Source organism: Aythya fuligula, chromosome 5, assembly GCF_009819795.1.
Source record: "Aythya fuligula isolate bAytFul2 chromosome 5, bAytFul2.pri, whole genome shotgun sequence".
In the NCBI taxonomy this organism is placed as follows: domain Eukaryota; kingdom Metazoa; phylum Chordata; class Aves; order Anseriformes; family Anatidae; genus Aythya; species Aythya fuligula.
This window is the reverse complement of record NC_045563.1, coordinates 54361885-54386478: the sequence shown is the minus strand read 5'-3', so window position 1 is coordinate 54386478 and position 24594 is coordinate 54361885. Positions and strand designations below refer to the sequence as shown.

At 40.0% G+C, this 24594-nt stretch overlaps 1 protein-coding gene across 7 annotated transcripts in view; it reads right to left on the bottom strand.

Moving 5' to 3' along the window:
• Positions 1–24594, bottom strand: part of NAV2 (neuron navigator 2) — a 395640-nt gene that overhangs the window by 44632 nt on the left and 326414 nt on the right. For all 7 annotated transcript variants that reach the window (XM_032187594.1, XM_032187595.1, XM_032187590.1 and 4 more), the window contains 3 exons: positions 7598–7736; positions 1723–2014; positions 103–805 (listed from right to left, as the gene is read on the bottom strand). In XM_032187594.1, the coding sequence (XP_032043485.1) occupies positions 103–805; positions 1723–2014; positions 7598–7736 (1134 nt within the window). The remainder of the gene's footprint in view (positions 1–102; positions 806–1722; positions 2015–7597; positions 7737–24594) is intronic.

Sequence of the window (24594 nt, the reverse complement as noted above, 5' to 3'; positions counted from 1 at the left end):
AATAGTAGGTGCTCCACAAAACACAGCCAGACCTGGCTTGAAGATTCCTGATCATTCAGCTCCAACTAACATCATTTCACAATCAATGAACTTATTGCCTACCTGCGCAAAGTGGGAGAGGCCACATCGGGGTACTTGGCTCCTTGCTGGTGAGAACTTTGAGCTCCACTAGAAGCAGTCTGTGATGCAGGGTTCACTTTAACAGAATTACATGAGGCCACGCTTTCGTTGTCAGACGAAATCCCTTTCTCTTTATCAGTCTGATTGACTAATCCTGGTAGAGAGCTTCCAAGAATTACCTTGGCAGGCTCTCTCATTTTAGGGACAGGCAACCCAGCCGACTTGCTGCTTACGTTGGAGTCTATGCTACTTGTACTAGATCTATTCCCAGCTCCACTTCTGCTACTGGATTTACTAGGCCGGGGCAAACTACGATACTGAAGATTAGTTCGGGCACTAAGTGCTAGGTAGCCATCATCCTGGTTCTGTGAGCCATCAACACTAGTCTTACGACCAGTGGTCCTACCCATGAGTCCGGATGACTTTGGGATTTTTCCCAGGGTAGCTGATCTACTGGTGATAGTTGCCCCACTGGCAGTGATTATAGTCATGCCTACAGCTGACCCGCTCTGTTTCTTAAATCCAAATGTATTAGCATTAGCAGCAGTTGTTCTAGAGTTACTTGTGGGAAGCTTTTTGGATTCATCACCACTGCTGCGTCCTGCATCTGATGGGGAACGTTTAACATGTCCAGCTTTAGGAGATAGTCTACCCTTTTCTGATACCTTGGCGTCATCAGTTTTCCCTACAAAAATAGAAAAAGAATTCTAATATTTAATGACTTGAAAACATCAAGCAAATGATGAAACTCAAAGCAGCATGAAAAGCAAAAGCGTGTTAGCCACAAGAGTGTGGTTAAAAGTTATGATCTAGTCTGCACTGAACTTAAAATGCCACTCTTGTGAGTTATACATGCAGACTTGCCAGAGAAAGTATGTGGTGTTTGCCCTTGAGAATATGAAAAACAGAACAGTCTTATGTAATAGTGACAGATAAGAAAAAAAAAATGTAGCCCTCTGTAGCTACCACAGATTGATCCCTTTTAATCATCAGAAAGAAGTTGTATTAGGCCATCAGGAAAATTTTCCTAAAAGGCATTTTTCAAGAAAGTTAAGTATCTGACCTCAACTTTTTCAGGTACAGTTGTGTACACAATCAAACAAGAGGTATTAACTTGTATTACTTGATTGTTTAAATTCAATCAATTTCCATTTAGACATATGCAAGTGCTAAAATCACTTAAACATTTATAAGAAAATCTGGAACTAAATATTGTTGAGTGTAAATAAACATGCTGATTTAGTACTGGAGAAAAAACTCTCCTCAACCACATACACTGTACGTTCTCGAAGTTAACTGTGACTCCAAGAGCTAAAATTACATTATTTATATTTCATATGGCAATACTATGCCCAGTAAATAGCTTGGCTTATGACTAGGGTTGTCACAGAAACAAGTTTCACAGCGTCCTACTACATAATATTCATTTTAAAATGAACAGAAATAGAAATGCAGACGTACAAGCTGTTGTGTATTTTAAAACAATACCTAAAAATAAAGACAGGATTACCTGAAGTTCAGGTTCTGCCTGTGTAAAGTATTTAAACTGTTTTCATACTGATCACACTTTTTGGCTTGTTTATCTCTTACACCTTTTCTCACCTGTTCCAGGTGTCTTTAATGTGCCTGAGGTGGTAGAAGGTTTAGTCCTTGGTGTGGTAATGCCAACCTGAGCTGACATGCCCCGTCGCCAGGAACCCGTCTGTGAAATAACAGTGTTCTTCCTACCAGAAGTGCTTTTATCAGATTCATCAGACACATCAGAGGGATTCCTCCTCCATTTAGATCCTGGCTCCATTTTTATGCCACTGTCGGATCCTCCATCTGACTTCTTGACTTCATCACTGGACCATAAGGAATTCCGCTCAACCTGGGAATGCTTTTCTGCATCAGTCTAGGACAAATAATTAACTGTATTAGAACCTTCACAGCAAACCTTTCTTTTAAGCAGCTTCATAGATGAGAACCATTAAACCGATAAACAAACTCAGCAGTCATCTCTAAGTACCAATCAACCTAACATGTCCTTGATAAAGAAATGCCACAGTAAGAAATGAACCCCAGAAGTGGCATGTTTTTTCCAATACACTAGGGAAAAGAAAAACAAAAAACATACAAGCCACACCCAATAAAATAAAGCAAAAAATGGAAAAAAGCACTTGATTTATAAAGGATATATTCAGCTCCTTGCCATTTATAATCCTCCGTCTCAAATTTCCCAGGAACCTTTTTAGTGCAATGCCAAAAAATCATTTCAAACCTGTGCAGCTAGCTTTTCCTTGTTCTTTCTGCTTTCCTATCTCTTGTCTGACAATCTGATCTCCAGAGCATGATGAGGCAGCTTTTTGAAAAGATTTGAAGATGTGGAATGTTGTTAATTCAAACCTAACCTATTAGGAAGACATCCAAGCTGAAGAAAAATGAATCCCCTACAAATTTCTAACGATACTTAAGTCTGACATGAATACACAAATTACGTCATTTTTAAATTCGTATTCAGCTCTTGCAAACTGTTTTTTCATATTCTTTGCACAGACTGATTGTGCAGATGGAGAATTTTGCTAAGATCAATGTCAAATATAGAGTTTTCTTCTTAACAAGCTTTTGACAAAATCTCAGAAGCTCTTAAATAAAATCTGTTACCATATATTTGAAATATATTTCCCCTACATTAGCTCTACCTACTGCTAATGAATACTATCAAAATTCTCCTTGCAGAATTCTGCTTCTCCTGTCAAATACTGTTGATTAATTTGGGCAAATTTTGTAACACTACAACTACTTTTGCTCAGGTACAAATGACCAATGTCCATGTTTGACTCTCATCCAGGTAAAAATTTCATAATGCTCCTCAAGCATGACAGTATCATGGGAGAGCCTGCCAATTCAGCACTTGATCATGAAGTTCTCAAGTAAGAGTTAGGGGTGTATTTTTGGAAGTTGTCGGGTGTCATCTGTTTCTTGCAGTCTCAGTGAAAGACAAGCGTGCTCAGTACCATGCAGTAGTCATATGGTAATCATACTTGAAAGGAAACTGTCTTAAACACCCGAAACATTGTAAAACTCACAACCTTCTATTCACTTGCGATAAGCAGAAAAGCACAGCACAGGAAAGGATGGATAATTCATCATGCTTTCAGCAAAATGCTGTTGTTTTATTATTATTATTTTTATTTTAAGTTCGTCAAGTACATTTCAAGTTGTTGATTTTTCTTGCCTACCAGATAGCACCATTAATCTTACAGAATCTAGGTGGGGCTGTGGCTTAATTTCTTCTGCTTTCTACTCTAAGTGCTTTTTTAAAAGCCTGAAAAACTAGTCTAGGTGATCAATATGTGAAAGCTAACACACACATCAAAGTGGTCTTCCTTCAATTACATTAAATAAGTTTAGGACCTGAGTTATTTATCTATATTTATCTATATATTGAGCCATTAGACTAATGAGCATTTCCTGAAGTATGGATTTAGATGCTATTTTTGTGTTGTATTTTCCTCATGTTATTCAAATGTTGTTTCCCTGACTCTCCATTCAAAGAGAGCAACTTAGCATAGTCTTGAATGAAACACTGCTTCCTAACATTTTGTATGGTTGCCAGATTGGGATGGCTACCTTTTTATTCACAAACATTGGTAGGTTTGCGATAAATTCACGATGTGACCATTTCAGTGTCCTGTGTTGCTGTAAAATCCATCATTTCATGCTAACGTCTCTTATGTTTACACAACTTGGAAGAGAGCACAGGCAAGAAATAACAAATAATCATCCAACAAAACCACCCCAACATCATCCCTCGTGTGCTTTAATTAGTATCTTGCTTCAAGTACCTTGTCTGGAACTGCCTATTTACCCCGTATGCATGTGAGAGCAGGAAATACACCTACTCACATTGGTAAAGGGCTTATTCTAGTTTTGGTTGACTACAAAACGTTCCTGCACCTTCTGTTTTCCCAATTCACCTCCCTAAAAACTGCGCAATCTCAACACAGAAAACTGCATTGCAAGAAGTCCTCTCTCTCTCTCTGCTCTTTTTGGTTTTATTTCATTCAACTCCTACACCCACCTTTTTGCAAACTTTTTTCCTCAGCCTTCAAAATGCTGCACATGTATCCTTGAACCCCTTTGGCCAGAGATGTTTCTGTTTAATTGTAAACCATGAGAACAGCATAAAAACATGACTAAGGAATCAAAATCAAAACACAGCGAAACCTGGCTTAAAATTTCAGCTGAAACTCCACCTACCTGAGGGCCTGGATTAGGTGAAAGTGGAAATACTGTTTGCTGGAGGACACAGCACAACATATGTGTAAAATGGGAACAAAGGCTGCCCTCTGATTGAGCTGGGAGGAGCAGTAAGCTCTAGCACTTTGAAACGTTTTCATAGAGTTTTGTAAACCTATTCACAAAGCTGTGAACAAATCAAATCCATCTTTGCTTCAATGAAACTAAGAAGTCATATTGACCCAACCGTTTAGAGATGCTGCTCTTTTCTATTTAAAGGACTTGCTTCCTCTCCTCTCTTCTCCTTCTTCTGATCTTTTCAGTATTACGCGAACAACCTCACTACTGAACCTCTTCATCTCATTTCAGTTGAATAAATTACTTATAAATGCCCACCAGGTGTTTATTTCTCCTCACTATACGCATATGATACAGCCTTAATAGCATACAATACGCAGTGCTGTGTCAAAAGATAAACTCTTCAAGTTTGTGCAATACTAGGGGAAAACACATAGGGCTCTGGAAGCTGAATAGCTAAGGTAGGTGGTTCAGTACTTGGCACAATCAGAGCAACACATGCTGACGTGATAAGGCAAATTCTGGTTCCCATCTTTAGCTTGTTTGGAACTAACCCAAGGGCATCTTCATAGCATTAAGATCCCAAACACGTATTTGTAGTCCCAAAAGGGGACTACAAATATGAATGTCAATGAAGATGGAGTCACTACCATATTTAGGGCTTCCTTCTCAAAGATGGACGAACTACATCTGGATTTGGGCGTACGCAGCGGCTCTGAGAATCAGTTTCTTAGCAGAGACTTTTTTTTCTACTGCGATCATGTCCTCTTCGCTGCTGAGATGATTCTGAATAAGTTACTGATTTTATCAGCAGACACCAACATGTTAGGGCTCTCTCCCTTTGATGTGCTTTATTATTTGTCTGAACTCCCGGTTGCACATGTGTTAGCTTCAAGCTCCCTCTTTAATTATCTGAAACCTAACTTCTGTACCACCTCAAAAAGATGTGGTAGCTTAAAAGTTAAGTGCCTACTATTTACGAGAACCCTAAGAGGAGGATACCTGAGAAGAAAATTCCACATCCCTTGACAGATGCCTGCCAGTCCTGTCTGGCTGACCACACAGGAGAATGCAAACCTGGGCACAGGCCATCGTGCAGCACTACAGGTAAGGCAGAAAAAGCATTAATGTAGCACTTGCTATTGTCATGAGCGGTGAGGACTACTTTGGGCAGCAGAAAATCAACCCTGCAAGCTACATATGCTTCCATCACTCCAAGCTATCTTCATTCCCTTGGTTGACAAGAATGGGATTTTCTGTTTAAATGAAAAAGTATTTTACGGATACTTTTTGCATTAACAGTAATACCTAGAATAAGTATTTTCAGTCATGCAAACTGACGAGAGAAGCAGGTTCACAGATGTGAATTAAAAGACCGTAAACAGCATTTGTACATCTTGGCTCCCAGCGCCCTCTCCTAATGACTATCCTCTGTTGTCTGTACAAGCTTCAGCACATTTTCTGCTGCTATGGGTCTGCACTCTCAGGTGCTGTGATAGTTGAGGAAGAGGTGTTCATCAACACAGATTTGGATCTCTTAGAGGTGTTTCCAAGAATCTGATCCATCAGAAGATAGAAGTCAAATGAGTTTCTATTTTTTTCTTAGGCTAAGATTTAGTCACGTCTCCTTCTTCTTCCCCCCTCCACCACCCAACAGTATTACAATGTTGAGATATTAATAATTGTCAAAAAAGCTTCTTGTTGCCTGTGTTACTCTCTCTGTTACAAACTGAAAAACACCCTTACTAGATCTTAACTCCTCTCAACTTGTACAGGACTTGTATTAGCAGTTTCGAGCACACATGAAATCGCTGATACACTACCAGAGGCTAACTGGAAATCTTTAATGTAGGCTCAAATATGCACCATGGCAAGGGAACAAAGAGTAATATATGCTTGCACCACAGTCCTGTAGGCAGAGTAACACTTCACAGCAACCACACTTCTACATTAAAACTGATATTAAAAGCAGATTTCGGGTCCAGTCATGAAAAGGAAAAAGAATAAAAGAGGAAAGAAACAGAAGTGACTGTCATACACCCATCCCTCTCCTCTACTTGCTGCAATGCTAAGTCACTGCGTTCCAGTTGCTTTGACACATGACACTTGAGACTCTGGAGCAGGTGGGTGTACAAAGAACAAAGATAAACTTCTTAATCTGTACTTCTTCAAATATTTTTTCCTTGGGGGAGAAGCGGTGCTATTTTGAAGGGGGGGGAGGGACGGGACGGAAAGCAGTTTATATTATTGGAAATCTCTGTGCTATGCAGTCTAATTATCAATGAAGAACTGTTGGGTATCTTCACTTGTTTTATACTATTTGGATGTGTGGAGTCTGTACAAAATAAGTAAATGTAGGCTGCAGATAAACATAAATTTATCTTACTATGAAATGCTGCCAAAAAATAGAAAGCCTGCAGTAACATGCAGCCCTGGAAGTTTAAAATAATGTATTTCATTTGCCTAGTACACTTACATTTCCGATGGAAGTGTAAATAATTTTCCAACCTTCTTGTTGCCTTAATTAAATTCTACGAAAAAGCATAATACCTTTTTCCAGAGCTAAAAAAACAATAAATAATTAAATCCCATCTAATAGTGCATGTTTTCTGTACTGCAGTCCCACTATGAAAGAAAAAAAAATTGTTGCCATAACACCACAGCACAGATTCCACACAGAGAGCAAATACTCATAAATGCCACATATCATAAGGTGGTTACTACTGCTTGACATTGCCTTTCCAGTGACACCCACCATACTGAGGTCTGCGTATGTTCAATTGTTCAACTATGTAGGGAAAAGGGGAAGGCAATAAAGACACATCCAAAATATTACTGTGAACTAATGTAAGAATCTCTAGCTTGGTTTTGATATTCTGGGAAGTAGCACCATATTAAGCATTTGTCAAAACAACAATAATTCTTTGCATTTGTACTGGTTTTCTCAGTCAGTTTCCACGTTTTTCAGCCAGAGCTGCTGAAAGGCTGTAAAGACAGCTGCAAATAAGATCAAGGTTACTGCTTAGAGGAAGAATATTCATGCATGTAATTGTTGTTTTGTCAAGAAATACTATCTGTGAAGAGATGAATAAACAGTTCATCCAGCTTTAAACAATTGTACAGATTACACAGGAAAATGACAAATATCAATATTAGTCTTCTAAAACCAAAATCTTACCTGTGCATCTAAGTTTTTCCGAGAAGAGGCAGGTGTGTTGGCATAAGAGCTGATAGAAGAGCTGGTGTTAATGTCATCAGTACTAAGATTATCTATGGTGTCACTGATCCCACTGCTGACAGAGCTGCTGTCATCCCAGCTGCAGAAAACGCATAACAAAAGAAGAAAACATGGGTCAAAAGACAAGACATAATTCAAAAGGAAAATTAGTATTTCTCTAAGCCTTATCCTACTGCTGTTTGCCAAATGAAAACGGCCTGCTCATTTTCATAACTTATCTTCATTGCAAATCAAGTCTAAATTCATACAGCTCATTGACTACAGGGTTGCCACAAAGCCTATTCTTTATCATCATTAAGCTGGTAGCACCAGTGATGTCATTCTTCTTCCTGGCTGAAACGAAAATTTATGTCAGTAAGCAAACATGAAAGTTATCCTCGGAACTATGCCTACAGTCCCTAGGCAGGGAGAAGTGTTGTGGGTAGGTGCAGCATTCGCTTGCTAAGCCATAATGCAGAGATGGAATGTAAATGTAAGGAAAAATAATAATAATAATAACTATCTTTCAGCAATCTCTTATAACGGGTTCCAACGTGTACCTGGTAGATCATACCTGGTAGATCCAACAATCTGGATCTTACCATTTGCAGCATCACCAGTAGCAGAACTTTTTAGAAAACAGACAACTGTTTGGAGTAACCAAAAGTTTGAAAGAGTGCCTCTGTCATTCAGAAAGCACATAATCCTCCTGAGCTGTACAACACATCCTCTGCAAGCAGATACACTAACAACTTCCTATTTAGGACTACCTTCTTCCACTGTGTGATACCTTCAACATCTAGTAACCAAGTAACACATAACTAGAATTTTAGGATGCGCAGAATGCCAACAAATATTAAATATATATATAAATAAATTATATATAAAATATGTAACAAATTATCCATGTCTGAAGTGATTTGAATGCTATAACAGACAAAACCAAAATGATCTAACATCAAGCCAGATGCTCCATGTCTAACATGCCCTTAAAAATAAGCTGCTTAGGAAAAGATTTACAAACTGGCTTACAAGTGCTCCACCTCCAAGAAAAACAAAGCTAGGATTGAAATAATGCCCAGTGAGTAGCTCTGTGAAGACATTTCAGTCCACTGATGTGTATCTATGGCTGGAGATGCATAAATCCACATTTCATAGCTTGTGTGTGAAGTCTAGCTGCAAGAGCTCATCTCCTGGCCGTTCCCTAGCCATTTATCACCTCAGACTCTGGGAGCTCTATATGCTGTTCCTCATTGTACTTCTTTTTTGCTTAAAATACTTGTAAGCAAAGAGTCTGCAGGTGCAGTTTGCCTGTAGGAGCCACGGGAAGCCATTCACAAACCAATGAGGCCCTGAGCAACCTGGTGCTTTAGTAATTTTAATCACTTTTTCTTTACCTGTGAATATTTTATGCTCTCCCATCTCGGTAAGGCAGTTCAGGGAATTTAGCAGAGCTCGGCCAGCGGCATGACTTGAGCAACCACAGGAACACCAGTAGCAACAGGGACCTGCTCTGTGCGCCCGCAGGAAGGGTTATTGCTTGCAGCTGCTCTTTACTACTACCGTGTTTCAAGTTACGGTCCTCATCAATCTGCCAGCGGGGCCATTTGTGGGAGTTCTCCCCACATCATCTCTGATGAGCCAGCTGGGTAGCTCAGATGGACAGCTTCAATTAGCCTGGCTGATGTGGCCTTCAGGAAAATTGGGAGTACTACACGCACCACTTTGCTGACACAAATCGTAGCCTGCAGCAGGACAGCAGTGCTGGGACAGGGACAGAGGGACAGGCACTGGGATCAGCCCCCAAACCCGCACGGTGCCTGCTGGGGCTCTGCGTCACCGAACATTCAAGCCCCTCTCCTGGTGGAGGTCAGCTCGTCCACACTCCTGCCACTTGCGATGGAATTTCAGCAGAATCCCAGTTAGAGGCAGAGCTCCAGCTTTACACTAAGATTTTCCAAACTCTATTTGATAACTCCACCAATGCTGACTGGGAAGAAATGTCTGTATTACTGGTGATGCTATTGTTTCAAGGTTAGTTTTTTCTTTGTTTGTTTGTTTGTTTGTTTGTTTTGTTTGTTTTTGTTTTTTTTTGTGTGTGTGTGTGTTTTTTTTGTTTGTTTTTGTTTTTTTTTTTTTCCTAGATTTGCCTTGATCTGGCTATTTTTAAAGTAGAGTATGAAGTAATAAAAAGTACGTGTAAAATAAAGTTAAAACACAACCCCAAGCACAATTTGAGACTGCTTGCATCTGACCAAGCCAGGGTCTAAGGAACTTTTATTTATGCTGTTATTTTCCGCTATCTTTCTCAGGATAACAGTGAGTGATGTGCTGACTATGCAAAGAAATCTGGGGAACCTAAAAGGGGAGGACAACAGATTTTTTTTTTCCTCTAGAGTTTAGCGTGGAAAATTTGAAAAATTAGAAAAGTATTGAAAGACTTCTTTGAAGCAGCTTTTATTTTTTTTAGAGCTGGCAATTAAATATTTTAAAATAAAATACTGACATCTATAAAACTTCTGCATTTCCATTTTTAAAAATGGGTCCTATAGGTGATAGTTACCATTATTTCAAAACCTATAATTTCAGTTCCTTGATTTCGTAAGGCTATAAATAAGGTTTAAGAAGTTATTTTAGTAACTATATATAAAAAAGCTGCACATTTTCCAAGTTTTGTGTAGCAACTGTTTCTTTTAATATTTGTGAACCTATAACAAAATCCTATAATCCTATAATAAAATCAGCACTGCTAATATTTTCCACGTTTAACCATTTAATTTCTTTCTTATAGAGATAGGGCAATGGGGAAAAATTATAATACCATTCCTCTGTGTGGCTCACAGTTTCATCTTTAACACGTAGCAGAATTTTTAATAGCTTTTTTTTCACAGATAGAATGAATGCAACAATTAGTTCCCTTCTGTCTGCTAGCAATATACAACTCAGTCCTCACTTGTACAAAGGTAACAAAATACGCACTTCAGATGCGCATATCTGCATATGAATATTCAGATATTACAAGATTTCCAATATGGGAGGGGAAAACCTTTTTCTTTACCTTCAGAATGTACAGAAACATTACATTTCTAACCATTCACCACTCTTAAACTATCACAGGCCCCGGTTCAACAGCATCTAAAGAATGTGTCTCATGTTAATCATCAGTAGTTTCACTGGTATCAACTGGTCCTACTGACTTCAGTTGGGCAATCTAAGGCATTCTGGAAATATTGAAGTGCCCTTCAGAACTGGCACGTGTGCCTAAGGACAAAGGTAGAAACATGCATCTGAATACATTGATTGCTGTGGCTTCCCCTTAAACAATTGCTGGGCTTTAAATCTTTTATGTTCTGATGGAAGCTATCAACAACTCAAAATTTGCATTTTCACGTTTAATAATCTATTATTAAATCAAGAAAAGGTCAGCCATTCGGAGGTCCAAAGAGGGACGTCTAGTATTCTGGCTGCTAGAAGCTAAGCAACGCGGCTCTTGTAGGCATGCTGATTACACCAAGAAATGATCCGATGCCCACAGCTGCTTTGACAAGATTAAGATGCTGTCAGCTACAAGCAGCCATCTCAGGTTTAGGTTTATTAAATATCACTTCAGCAGGGAAGGCTAAAGGGGTCAGACTTCAGCTAGAAGGACAACAGGACATGATGGGAGAGGAAAGAACAGCATCTTAAGAAATTTAAAATATGTTTAAGGACTCTATAACCAATTATTAATGCTGTTCTTTTGAGTAGCCATACAGAAGTTATAAATGTAGAATGCAGCATGTAGAATTCACTAACTTCTGAAAGTAAGATCCCAATGCGAGAATCTGGGAGCAACTCTGCTCTTTCAGAAGCAAATAGCATACGATGTACATTACTAAAATGTAATTTAATTAAAACACATCTACATTTAACATGCTATTGATGAGCCATTACGTCAAAAGCTCTTCACCCCAATAATTCTCTCACCCTGTATTTGGGATAACACCAACACAGTGTAGGGTGATTAAAGATGCGCTCCACGGGTGCATCTGCATGCAGGTGAAGACTGCTGCTTCACAAGGGGACAGCATCTGTCACCCAGCTGCATCGCTATTTCACGTTGCTCTTGAAACAACCTCGAGCCCTCTGCATAAATTAGTTCACTTTTACCTTGATTCAGTGCCTCGATGGTTGAAGCCGAATGAAAAGCAGCAGAATGGGGAACCCAACAGGCCTCGTAATTACAGTGTGCTTGGCTCCCAGAGCCGTGATAACATCTTTGTAATTTAGCTGGTGCAATTTATGATTTCTGATGTCAGCAAAACTCCACTCAACCATAACCTGAAGCTGGAATGCCTGGGTTTTCCTTTCTCTATTTGATCAATCACCTGTAACTTTACTTTGATTACAGAAAACTACATAAAATTTCAAAAGCCTATTGTATAGGGAAATCATACAATCACCCACTTAAAAACCATTACCACTACTGAAAACAGGTGATGTAAATGGAACAGACAGCTAGCAATGTTAGGTCTTCTTAGATGAGAGGCATAGAGAAGTTTTAACCAGTGCCAAATACTGGGCAAGGATGGGGACCACCTGGAGTAACCACTACTCATGTCTCAAGTACAAAGTACCTGTCACCATCACTGTGAAACTGCCCGTGCCCAGTAAAGGGCAGCCTGCAGTATATGCTCACTGCTCACCTTTGTCAGTTTTAAGTTCTAAACATCTCTCCCAAACACCTCAGACACTGTCTGATGCTTTAAATTTTCCAAATGAAAGCAGTGTATGCGGTAGGTGGTACCTGAGGGTTTCTGACATCCTGACAGCTTTAGCCTAAGAGCAGCTTGAAGGTTTTCCATCACCTTTCTGTGGAAGGCAGAGCCTCATTCTCCTGCTCTCTCCCCGTTTTTGCAGTAGAAACGGGTTCTCATTTCATCAGAGCTGGTTGCCCCAAGTACACCAAGCTGCCCCCTGCTCCCTAGGAAGCCAAGCATCCGAAGTACCCTCACTTGGAGGGAGTGGGGCTCCGGGGAACGTGAAATGTGCCCTTCCCCTTCCCAGGCTGCTCGATCTGATGTGACTAACATCGTTGCCAGTACACATCGCCCACATAAAGCACCAGGTCAACTGCTCAAAGCTGCTTTTTGAAACAGGTTTGCAAAGCGGCTAGGCTCAGACTTGTATTTTTCTACAGTCTATCAGCACTTTCCCATCTTGCATAACAATCACATCCACGGAATTGGCTCTCTGTCAGCCTGGACAGCACGTGAAACCAGCCAGCAATCCTCAGGACATCCACCCTCACTGCAGAAATCTTCCCCATTTGCAAGTCCAAGGAAGAAGTGTCATTAATTTGTTAGAGGCTGAAAACGCACCCTTTGCTGCGGATGGGTGTGGATTTTTACTTCTCTGGCTCTTCAGTCAAAACCAAAATTACAATGAGCTGCTGAAAAATACATTTGTCAAAGACAGGGCCTTGGGGCTCTACAATATTTCAACTGGAAACATGGTAATTATGCTCTTCTACCTAAAAATTTAACTATTTATTAGTTGATAGGGGAACAACAGCAACAAAAAGGTCAAGGTGCAAAAGGATTGAAACTTCCCAGCATCTTCAAAGAATTAAAAGGAAAAATTAAAATGCCAGAAAAAAATGTAATTACACTATGAAGTGAGATACTAAATACTGCAGTTTCCACTGTTTTCTTCTGGGATTTCCTATAATACTGACATCACCGTGTCAGAAATCCAAAAACCATATAAAGCTTCTTACATGGTTTTCCTTTCAAATTGTTATAAAAGGTGACAAATAAGTGTAAAAGAATGGATGGAAATCTACTCTGAGAGAATTGGATTTAGTTAATATATTTCACAAGGTTATTAATCACCCACCTTCCCCATGTCCTCATTATTCTCTTTTATTACATCTCATCATAGGTATTTTAAAATAAAATGTGTTGTTTCTAACCAAAGGTAGTGTCAGGGACAGCACTGTTTCCATGAAACACCTTGCAAAGTGAGACCATCAGAACTGAAAACCAAAACAGGGAACATGAATATAGACCGTTTCCAGCTATTTTTTTCTGGAGCAGAATCCTACCCTTTTAATGATATATTTGGTTAAAGTTCTGTGTGTTGAGAGCCATTTAGACCATTTTAATGTCCACTGACCATTGGTTCACCACCACCAAGCTGAAATGCAGCACCCTGTAGAGTTCTGTTTAGCACTCATTTGAGATAACGTTTCAGGTTTTACATTTAAAAGACCTATTTGTAAAAGAAAACAATTGTCAAAAGAAAAGACTTGTGGAAGCTAGAAAATTGCACGTGCACTTGTTTAATCTTTTTATATCTGTGCTAATAACCTTATAAAAATAACACCTGATTTTATTTTGCCCTTAAAATTTGACAAGCCATTCTCAAACTTCAAGTGAACACAGCTTAGTGTGCACACAGAGGAGCTGCTAAAACCAATTAATCTCAGGGAGTTTACCAGCTGAAATGGTCTAAAACTTCATGAAAGCAATCTGACTTTCTACTGAAACTAACAGTCTCAGGCTCTAAAGCACAAATTCCAATGGTAAATTCTTTATCTGCACAAATTTTGCTCCGAGACTCTTCAGTTACTGTCTGGAGTCACTGAATAGAGCAGTCCCACAACTGTATTAAGTTGCAAAATGCTTGACTGGTGGAACTTGTTTTTTGGCCATTGTTCAAAACAATTGTTCCTATGTCATTACACAGCCTCAGGGTGAGGTGATAAATCAGTGCAAGGCACTGCCTTTGACCCAAATGCTGGATGAACACTACCTCACAGCTAGCTCTGAAGAATCTAGCTCGAATGCTCCGACCAGCTACCAACCCTATTTCCCGGGTTCATCAGCCACAAACCATATTTTTGGCCTCTCCACCCTTTAGCTGCTGCTGTCACCTCTTTACTGCTCTACCCGAAGCCCTCCTGTGTGGAGGAGCCCAGAGCAGCCCTACACTGGGTGCACAACGCATCCTTGTGCTGCTGGGACATCGCCCTGCAGCTGGTGGCACGTCTACCTCTCTGCTTCCAAGGCACTCAGCATATCCATGCAACTCCATTGCCTCTAGCTGATTTAAAGCAGTGAAAGCTGGCAAGAAAATCAGTTTATGCGCATCGCAGTAAGATCAGTGTTAAGTCTTACTCATTATCATGTAAAAGGTATGCTTCATTTGTTACGCCTCTGTTTCCAAGACAGCAAAAAGGGCTGAGAAGTCGTCCAATATAAGTCAGAAAACCATGTTTGTGCACAGAACAGAATCTCTGCTGTTCTCAAGAAATCCTGTGAAGCACACACATGCCCCAGCGATGAACCAACAGGATGCCCACTGGACAAGTCAACCCTGCCGAGGGCACTGCAGTGGCTGGCCCAGCTCCCTGCGCTCCCTCTTGCTGGCAGCTGTGCTGAGGGAGCAAGGAGTTCACTGGCAAACACCACAGGACCTGCAGGTGCAGATCACAGCCACAGCGTGCCCTTCTTTCCATATCGGCCATGGTTCAGCCTGCCGGGGGCTGTCTGAGCCCCCAGAGCTGCGCTGAGACACTGGGGGCCCCGAGTGCCTCCCCAAGAGCAGGGCTCACCTCGCCCACAGCAGATAACCACGAGATCACATCGCCTCCCAGCTCAAAGGCACTGTTTGAGTCACGGCTTGGAGAAGGGGTGGCACTTACTGAAAGCACGAAATGTGCTTTCTGACACAGATCTCCCATCTGATAGTCCCCTCCGTACTGAATGGAGCTGGTGAGGGCTGAGCGGATCACAAGCAGCTACTGTTACCTGGCAGTCTGCTTTGGGAAACAAAGGAAAGATTCATGGCTCCAAAACAAAATCAAAACGGGCTGCCTGAGCACAAAGCAGGAGAAGGAGAGATTAGCTAAATTCTTAGAGGACTGACGTAACTAAACAGGGGAAGGAAGGGAACGGAGGATAGCGTGGAAACAAAAACATGCAACGGGGATTTAAATTCCCTGCTGCTGAGTGGGCCCTGGAGAGCTGCCCCTGGCTGGCCCACCTGCTGGGGAGCCCCTGTGGCCACCAAGCTGGGGCCGGGGCCACCAGCCTGGGGCCAGGGGCCACCAGCCCAGGGCTGCAGCAGCACAGGGGCCCCAGACGGAGAGGTGCCTGCTGCGCACACCCACGCAGCCCACACCTCCCGCGGCTGGCAGGCAGAAGATGGCTCCTTCGCCTCCCAGCCTGGTTTGAATTCCTCCCGCCTCTGTGCTCCAGCAGTAAGAAACGCGAACGTGAATCTTTTCAGGTCCGCACACGGTAATCCTGGAAACACGCAGGCATGAAATGAAATGCAGCACTGATCTCTCTGCATGAAGACTTGGGGTAATTTACAGTCACTGTTGAAGCTCTTCATTATTCAGAATACACCGTAAAGCTCCTACATAAATCACTCAAGGCAAAAACCTGTGCACAGGAAACAGATTGCACACGCGAGAGAAAACTGCTCCTCTTCCACCCGGCAGCATCGCTGGCAGCTAAGCCCAGGGGTAGGAAGCAGGCAGAACTTACCGCTGCTCTCCCATCGGAAAAGGAGAAAGACACAAAATCTGGCGCTCTGAAAGTATTGCAGCCTGCCGGCGTCTCTCTTAAAATGCAGCTGAACTTGGCAATAAAAGGTGTCAATTTGATCACAGAGCATAGCACCATCCCTCAGGAAGCTACATCGCTGAAAAATGACTAGCGTTATCATGCCAGCAACTTCGTGGAAAAAAAAAAAACAACAGACACATAATCGAGTGAAATGTTTCATTCTTTGTAATGTGGAGTTGTGTGCACTGAAGATGTCAGCTACGACTATTACTGGAGGCAGTTTTTTTGTTGTATTTTTTTTTTCCAGCAGAACTGCAACATCTGAACTAGTACCAATGAATCCTGGATTATGTCCGGCTTTAAAATTAGGCTTCTTTGAAAGAAGCTGCAAAAAAGGAAAACCATCTTATAACTTTACTCAGACAAAGGGTTTATCAGGAAGCCATCACAAATTTGCACAGGAGTGAGAATCAGGACTGCACAGTATGCCCTGAAATGCAAGTGCACTCTGTGCTGTGATAATGGCCAGAAACAGCCTCACCCGCGCCTTTGTTTCAGTGAAGAGTGAGCCCGTTCTCACAGAGAGATTCTTCTTTTGCACAGAGAGCAAGCGAAGTGTTAAAATACAACAAAGCCCCCTAGTTTTCTGAGGTTACAAGTCTGTAATCCTAGTGGAAAGACACCCGGTTAGACTGCAACCTATTAATGCTCATAATTAGTCAATAAACCTCACAAAATTCTGAATTAAAGCCAGAAAAAACAAACGCAGTACTAGCTGTCAGCTCTCACATATGGACTCTACTATTATTTTATTAAAATATTTGTAACCTAATAAAATATATTGATTTCATGGATTCAGCAAGTCAGATGAAACATACATAATGCAGAGGGAAAACTCACATTTGCTGCATACTCTAACATGCTTTCATTGCTGCCGGATTTTAAATGCTAGACCTACGTACACAAAGCTGTAACACAGCGGGCACTCCAAGCTTTCAAAAGTGCAGAAAACATCTTACCTTGCGATATTCCTAGGCCAAAGCACTTCTCCACCTTGCTGCCCATGAAGAATTCCAGAAAAGGGGCTTAGATTTATTTTACAGGTTGATACCTTCATTAGGCTACCATCCAACACTCCGCTGAATAAAAACAACTCGACTATCTAGGAACAGGCTTTAAAAAGTTGGAGGAAAGTTGTTTTTTCAGCAGAGCACTCAACATGCAGCAGCTCTGAAAGACACTGGCAAGTAAAGCCTAGCTAGAAGGTGATCATCAGAAACTTCCCCCAGAAAGAAATCTGATCCCTCAACAAAATTAACCTCTGAAGTGCTGAAAAAGTGAGAGGTCAAGACTTTCTGCTGGTACTAGGTCAACTGTGAAAAGCTGTAACCTGATGGCAGTAAAACAGGCAGACTGGGTGCCTCCAGATCACATACCGTAACATATGAAGTAAAAGCTCATGTCAGCAACCCTGTACTTGGAGGTACTAAATGACAGTATTTGATCTCAGCTCAAAGCCTACAATCTGTGAAAGCGTATTTCCTACTCTGTTTTTATAGTCTCACAGACTGATTCAACAATGTGACTGCTGAAATAACTATATATTTTTTTTTTACGAGAATGTAGCAGCATAAAAACAGAAGACATGCTTCAAATGCTTTAACATAAAATATTTGGAATACTGGTAAAATACAAATTTTACCAATCTACAAACACAGGAAACATTTTCAATACAAATCCCCTGGTATCCACAACCTTATGAACCTGGGACAAGATATGTAAGATTTCTCTGATTAGGGATTAAATACACTAATCCTTATTTACAGATGTAAAGCAATAGACTTATCACTTTCCTTTATTTCAAGTAGAATAGAGATAAATATTTATAAATACTTGGTTGATAAAAATTTATGGTTTCTAGCATTTAAAACTCTAATTTTAGCCTGATAAAAATACTTCCTGGCAGTATTCTTCCCAGATCTATACTTCTTGCCATATATGAGGGTGTTTTTTGTTTTTTTTTTTTTTCTAATATGGGAAACAATGCCAGTCCCATTTACTGTGGGTAGCAGTGCTCAGAGGCACTAATTACCCTTATGCCTAAATGCTGCACAAATGTAATGTATAAACACTAGAAAACTTATAAGACAGAACTGGAAAGCTGGTTGCTTCCAATCCATGTAGGCTCACCATTCATAGGGTCTCTGGCATGCTAATTGGCTCCGTGCAGGGGGGAGAATCTTCAGGCAAAGAGCAGGAAATGTGCCCCCAAAATACCCCCAAAACTGTACATCCTAGAAACACGAGAGAAACGGTGATAGTCATGCAGATGATGCCAAACACAGTGGTGCTTGGTAGCCATGAATTTGGGAATGGAAGGCAGCACTGTAACTTGGTGTAGAAGAGACCAGGGAGCCCAAGGATGGACAGAGAATCAAGGGATGGGTTCAAGATCCCTGCGAGCAGAAGGGGGCAGGTGGGTGAAACAAAAGAAATACACATATGAAGAGACTGGGGACAAAAGGTGGAATAGGGATACTCAGGTTAGGAGCATGGTCCAGGAAGGTGGTCTGAGACCAAAAAGAGAGATCTATCAGCCTCCTTGGTGAAGAGGTAAGATGAACTTGACAAACAGTTTAAAGACAGGAAATTGGACTGCAAAATGGAGAGAACAGATTAGGAAATATTGCACAGGGAGAAGGGATTAATTGCAAGGATAAAACCTAAAACTTTTATCGTATTTTCTTACTTCAAGAGGAGGACATACAAAAAATTTGACTCTTGCTGAAGTTTATACAGTTACTGACTAACTCACTGACTTCCAGCTACAAGGGAATATGCAAGTCCACTCCCGTTATTACAGAAGGACTTGTTCACCAAGCAAGAAATGGCACTACTAATCCAACCGGGGTAGGTTTCCGTTGTCCAGGTTACTGATGAGCAAGTGCGTCACGAAAAGGAGATGGGCAGCCGTTCAGATGCAGGAAGCGGAGAAGACAATACCGGGCTGTATTCTTAGCCTCACCTCAAGAAAACCCTCAATCATGCAGCCTGAAGCCAAAAAGAAGAGAGGGAAAGAGTCGGCAGCAGTCAGCCCTACCAATGTATTTATTAACTCTGCCATGCGCCTCAACTAAGTGGCACGTTTTAGCATTATGTTGTACTTCTGGTTGAAAGAGTTAAAATGCAAGTACTCAAAGGTTATAGAATAAAGACTTTGTGGAGAAATTCTTCTGCCAAAACCTTCAAATAAATGAGTTGCCGTCTGAGCTTGCCTTTCTATTCTGGAGTCTGTATTTTAGTGGCCATGGTGTTACTATAGCAACAAAGAAGACTGGTAATTTAGGGGCTGGTGGATGTGACAACTTGCAATTTAGAACAATGCTAATAATAAAAGTGGCTTGGGAAAAGCATCATTTAACACCAATGTTTGTGTTTTAAAATGAAAAAAGGCTGTTCATTTAATATCTTCTTGCAGCTGGACTATTATCTATATTAAGTTAGTCTAGTGGTGAATAAAAGATAGAAACATGACTCTTAGGCTTTTTGGTATGCCTGCATCTTAAGAGTGAAATCACTCCAGCCCCTTCACCGCGTGTACGTGTAAAAATGCAAAGCTACAGATGTCATTAGCTTTGTTGAAGATTAGACAAGAATCACGTAGCTTTTTAAAACAAAAGTATTTATTATCCGTAATAAAAGCGAGGGTAAATATACTCACGGACTATTACTAATCCTTTCTTGCCTCTGCTGAGTTTGAGGGGACTCAAAGGTATTCTTTATTAACAAATCTGTTAATAAACTGTTCCTCATTCATTATTGTAATCAAAGAATAGTTACTAGAAATAACTCTTAGATATTACAGATACGTAAGAGAATCCCAACTGGAATAACAAAGCTTTCTTCTGATTTCTAACATCCTTCCTGTCTTGACCAAAAAAGCTCCCTCAAACTTGATGGTTCTTAGCTATCTGCTTCCAGAGTTTCATAGAAAATCAGCAACTGACCTGTGCTAATGGTAAGTAAGAACAGCAAGAAATGTTCTAATTCCCACAATAATCATATCTGAAATGGTCATCTAGGGAAAAAAAGCATCGGAACATCCCATCGGTTAGATCATGAGTTCCAAATAAAAACAAAATCACAAGATTAAGCTACAGTGTTACTCTCTACACACTAATCTACAGCCCCATTGTCTTTCTTTTTCCTGGCAGCCTTTACACTGCAAAGGAGGAGGGATTTTGCAACATAATACCCATAACGCTAAATACAGAGGGATATTTCCAGATGAATTTTACATGTAGTAATAATCATAGTTTTATGGGTCAGGAAGTTCAGAAGATTAGTGCGTTATGGCTGCAGTTTATAAAAGCGTTTATGTTAGAACTTTTGCATAGCAATCGGGTGAGATAAGCTGTGAACAGCTTTACATTAACTTCTTTTATGGTAGTTAAAGTTTGAGAGAAGTAAAGAGACCCCAGGTATTAATTTACCTAAAGAACAGCTGCTTAGAAAAGGCTGCAAAGTGTCCTAATGCTCAGTGTAATAAAATCATTGCGCCTCCAATTGCTCGTTCATTCTTTCCACAATTGTGTGCTGGTCTCCTTTAACATAAGTAAGAATCACGTTCATGGTCTGAACGGAGCTAAAACTGCATGCAGATTTTTTGCTGCATACTTATGAAAGAAATCTACTCTTTGATTTTTATTTTAAAAGGCCTAAAACCATGATTACAGGTTTGCATTTTAGGTTGAAGCAGCACGAATCTTGGTTCATTTCAAACTCTCCCTTGGAGAACACCAAGATGCCTGAAAATGAGGTTTTCCTGCAATATGTTAACTTCCTCTATATTTTTTTCTCATTAGCTGAGATCTACCAGTTAGGAGCTTATAAAATGCCTGCATTTGATGACTGCCATGACTATAAAAGAAATGCAGGCGGTGTCGACTGTAAAGACATTGGACTTCACGGTCTTTCTAAGCTGTTTTATAATGTGTGGTACGAAGCGTCTACCACATTTCACCCTGGAAGGGACACCATTACGACTGGGTAAACTCATGTCTTAAAATAATCTCAACTTTTTTTTTTTTTTCTTTTTTGAGATCTTTTTCTTTCTTTCCTCCTAAAGAACACCAAGATGGTTTGAGTGAGGAAAAAATAAAATTGTAAAGCCAAAACATATTCTGAAGAGACTCAGACATACGTTTGAACACTCTTCTATATTATGCACTCAAATTAATATATACATACTTCTTCAAGTATTCTTATTGTCCAAAGATATGAATGAGAAAATAAAAGCAAGAACACAGCAATGCTGCTGCACCTTTACAACTATTACACATCAGACAATTGGACTAAAATTTTATGTATGAACACAGTCAACGTATGCTTCGTGTCAAAGTAAAATCCAGAGGAACACTGTAGTCCATGTAATCCCTCAGTAAGAAAAATGGTAGTCAATATTCCCTAGCTGCTACGGTCCTGTGAAGTTGTGGTTTTTCATTGTGGTTCTAAAGGGAGCTTGGAAGGCAGGAGAATTAGATCTGGGAAAATTAAGATCCATTTTTTTAATTCCCCTCATTCTGCTGAATGAAAGAGGCTCCAAGTTTGTAGACTGATGAAATACATATGCTAGGAAATATTCTTCTTCACATTCTTAAACCTCAAGGTTAAGAGTCCTCTCATCTTGCAGAGTTCTTACAGAGTTATAATTATGGTGGTACTCTGGATTTATTATTTATGGGTAAACATATGAAGCATGGAATACTTGAGGATTTCATTAACATTACTCATATAGGTAGCGCTGTATGGAGGAAAATAAAAGGGAATCATCAGCATGCACTACTGCAAGGGTACACGTGTGATGCACAGGAATTGACCAATTATACACATAGGGAAATGTGGTGACATTTTGCTAGTCCCAAGCCAATGCGAAGCCAAGTCCCTTGTCATTCCAGACAATAACAAAATTTCACTTGAGTAAAAGCATAGGGATTTCAGCCCTGAAAAGGCTGCACACACAGAAAAGCCAAATATGGAAGAAGATTAATTACTTGGAACGTGATTAATGATTATTGCACTGATAATGTGTTATGCATATGGTAAACATAGCATAAGGTAGACTGAGCATCAAATATCTAGAAACTTCCTTTCACTGACCAACTGTTCAAGAAAATCACAGCTTCCACCAAAAGTGACATGCGTATCTGATGGAGATGAAAAGATGGATTGTGTATGTGCAATATGTGATAAAATTGGGTTTATAACATTTTGTATGTACTTAAAAGATTGTTTAAAAACGCCCACAGCCTACATGGAGTGCTTGTGTTGACACAAGTGTGAGGCATGCTTTTTCCTATGCCCACTTCAAATGAATAAGCACAAAAGAGTGAATAAGCACAAATGGCTACTTTCTAGTGGCAGTGGAGAAAGAAAAAGGCAGGCAACTGGAGATAATCCAATAAAAACCTAAGGATGCTGAGCAGTGATGCAGCTTGCATGCTATTAACAGAAAGGAATTGCAAATTACGGGGCAAATTACTTGTAACTATGAATAGTCTATAAAAAATGAAAGAAATCTGATCTTAAAATGCAAACAACCTACGTAAAGAAACAAAGGAATTAAATGCTATTCACACTGTTCTAAATGCTTTTTCTTTGCATCCTTCTCCAAACCATAAAAATTAGTCCCCTCTACAAAGAATATAACGCTGTGAATCACAGATTTTGCATATGTGCCATTGGGGACTGAAAAAAGTTAAATTGTTCTTATCAAAACTGCTGAAGAGAATAACACGTTACTTCCACATCATTACAAGTCTTCCCTGTCATCAGCATTTGCTAAGATTTTAGGCTTGATCCCTAACATATGAAGTTATAAAAATAGTGCAGCTGGCATGATTGCGCTCTTCTCAGGAATCTGAAAAAACACTTCGAGATGGATACACGTCAGAGGTTCCCATATGATTTATGGTTTGTTTTCTGAGCTTTCTAGTGTAATGCCTTCGCCAACAAGCGATACTGTAGAGAACAGAATCACCAGACATGAAAGAAGCTATAATCTATAATATCCATAATCTAGGTGCCATATACTTTATGGCTATAATGAGGTACGGAACAACCCAGAAAGAGATAAAGTTTGAATCACCGGTTCTTTGCCTTTCAGGCAGTCGGAACAGAGGACAACGTCAGAGGATGAAGTCAGGCCCAAGAAGAATATGCCATGTGTAACACCTACAGAACTACTCTAAAATAATGCTGTTTGAACAAGCAGCCTTCCAGTTGTTGCAATATGCTTTTGAAGAATCCTGTAAAACTTAATTTTCTCCCACATCCCCCCCTTCCAATAATACCGAAATCTTAATCAATAGCAGTCATTAACCATTTCTTGGCATATTCCATAAAAGCACTGCTGTCAACCACCTGCATCTTAGTCAACTCTGGTTCAGTTATGATCAATACAGTTTGCCTGTCTTCATTGCTTTGGCCTCCTCCTAATTAGCAATCTGTACATTTACAGTAGTTTATTGTTGCTGTGGCTGTCAAAAAGCTAATACATCTCACTAGAGAAGTAAACTCATTTATTCTAATTGAAGTAGAACAATTAAATCAAGCTAGCATCGTTACAGCTTGATCTCTAGTGCTTGTAAATCCTTCATATTACTGAGTCTACAAATATTCAAACCACATGAACGCTTCAACAGAGTAATAAGCAAAGAACAAAGATGCAAACTCTCAACTTCAACAAAAATTAATTTTGCAAGTCCATCTGCATTCTTCTAATAAAACAAAGGGACAGACTTCACTCATACAACGCGAGGATGTTCCAAAGATCGTACATGAGCCAAAAGACTTGCCTCTTGCTCAGACTATCTTATAAAAATCTTTCCTCTGTTTTGAGCACGCTTTCCCACGTGAATTGCTTTTGTCTTATTCCTGCTACCGCTGCCTGTCAAATATACTAACCTGCCATTTCCAAATTCACAATAGTCTATTAATGTAGTACCAATTTGCAGATATTTCTCATGCCTGCCATTGTTTTCTCTGTCTGGTGAAGAAAACTATTGAATTTTCTTTACATTTATAATCCTTCTAACATAAAAGATAACTGACACTGCTTACCCACAAGACAGCAGCTCATACTACTGGGCACTTTTAAACAAAAGGCTTTCCTAGCTTTGTATTTTCTGGTTTTGTGAATAAATGCAGACAACTCCTAGGCATTCAGTATTTTTGCTCATTCAGAGAGAGAAATTCTTAATTAAATGGTAAGAAAACTCTGATCTTGTCAGATAAAGTAAATAAATAATACATGAAAAACGCAGCTGATCAGAAGTACGCCCTACATGAAAATCTTTTATTGTCTCATAAACATGCTGCAATCAGAACTTCTGATCTTTT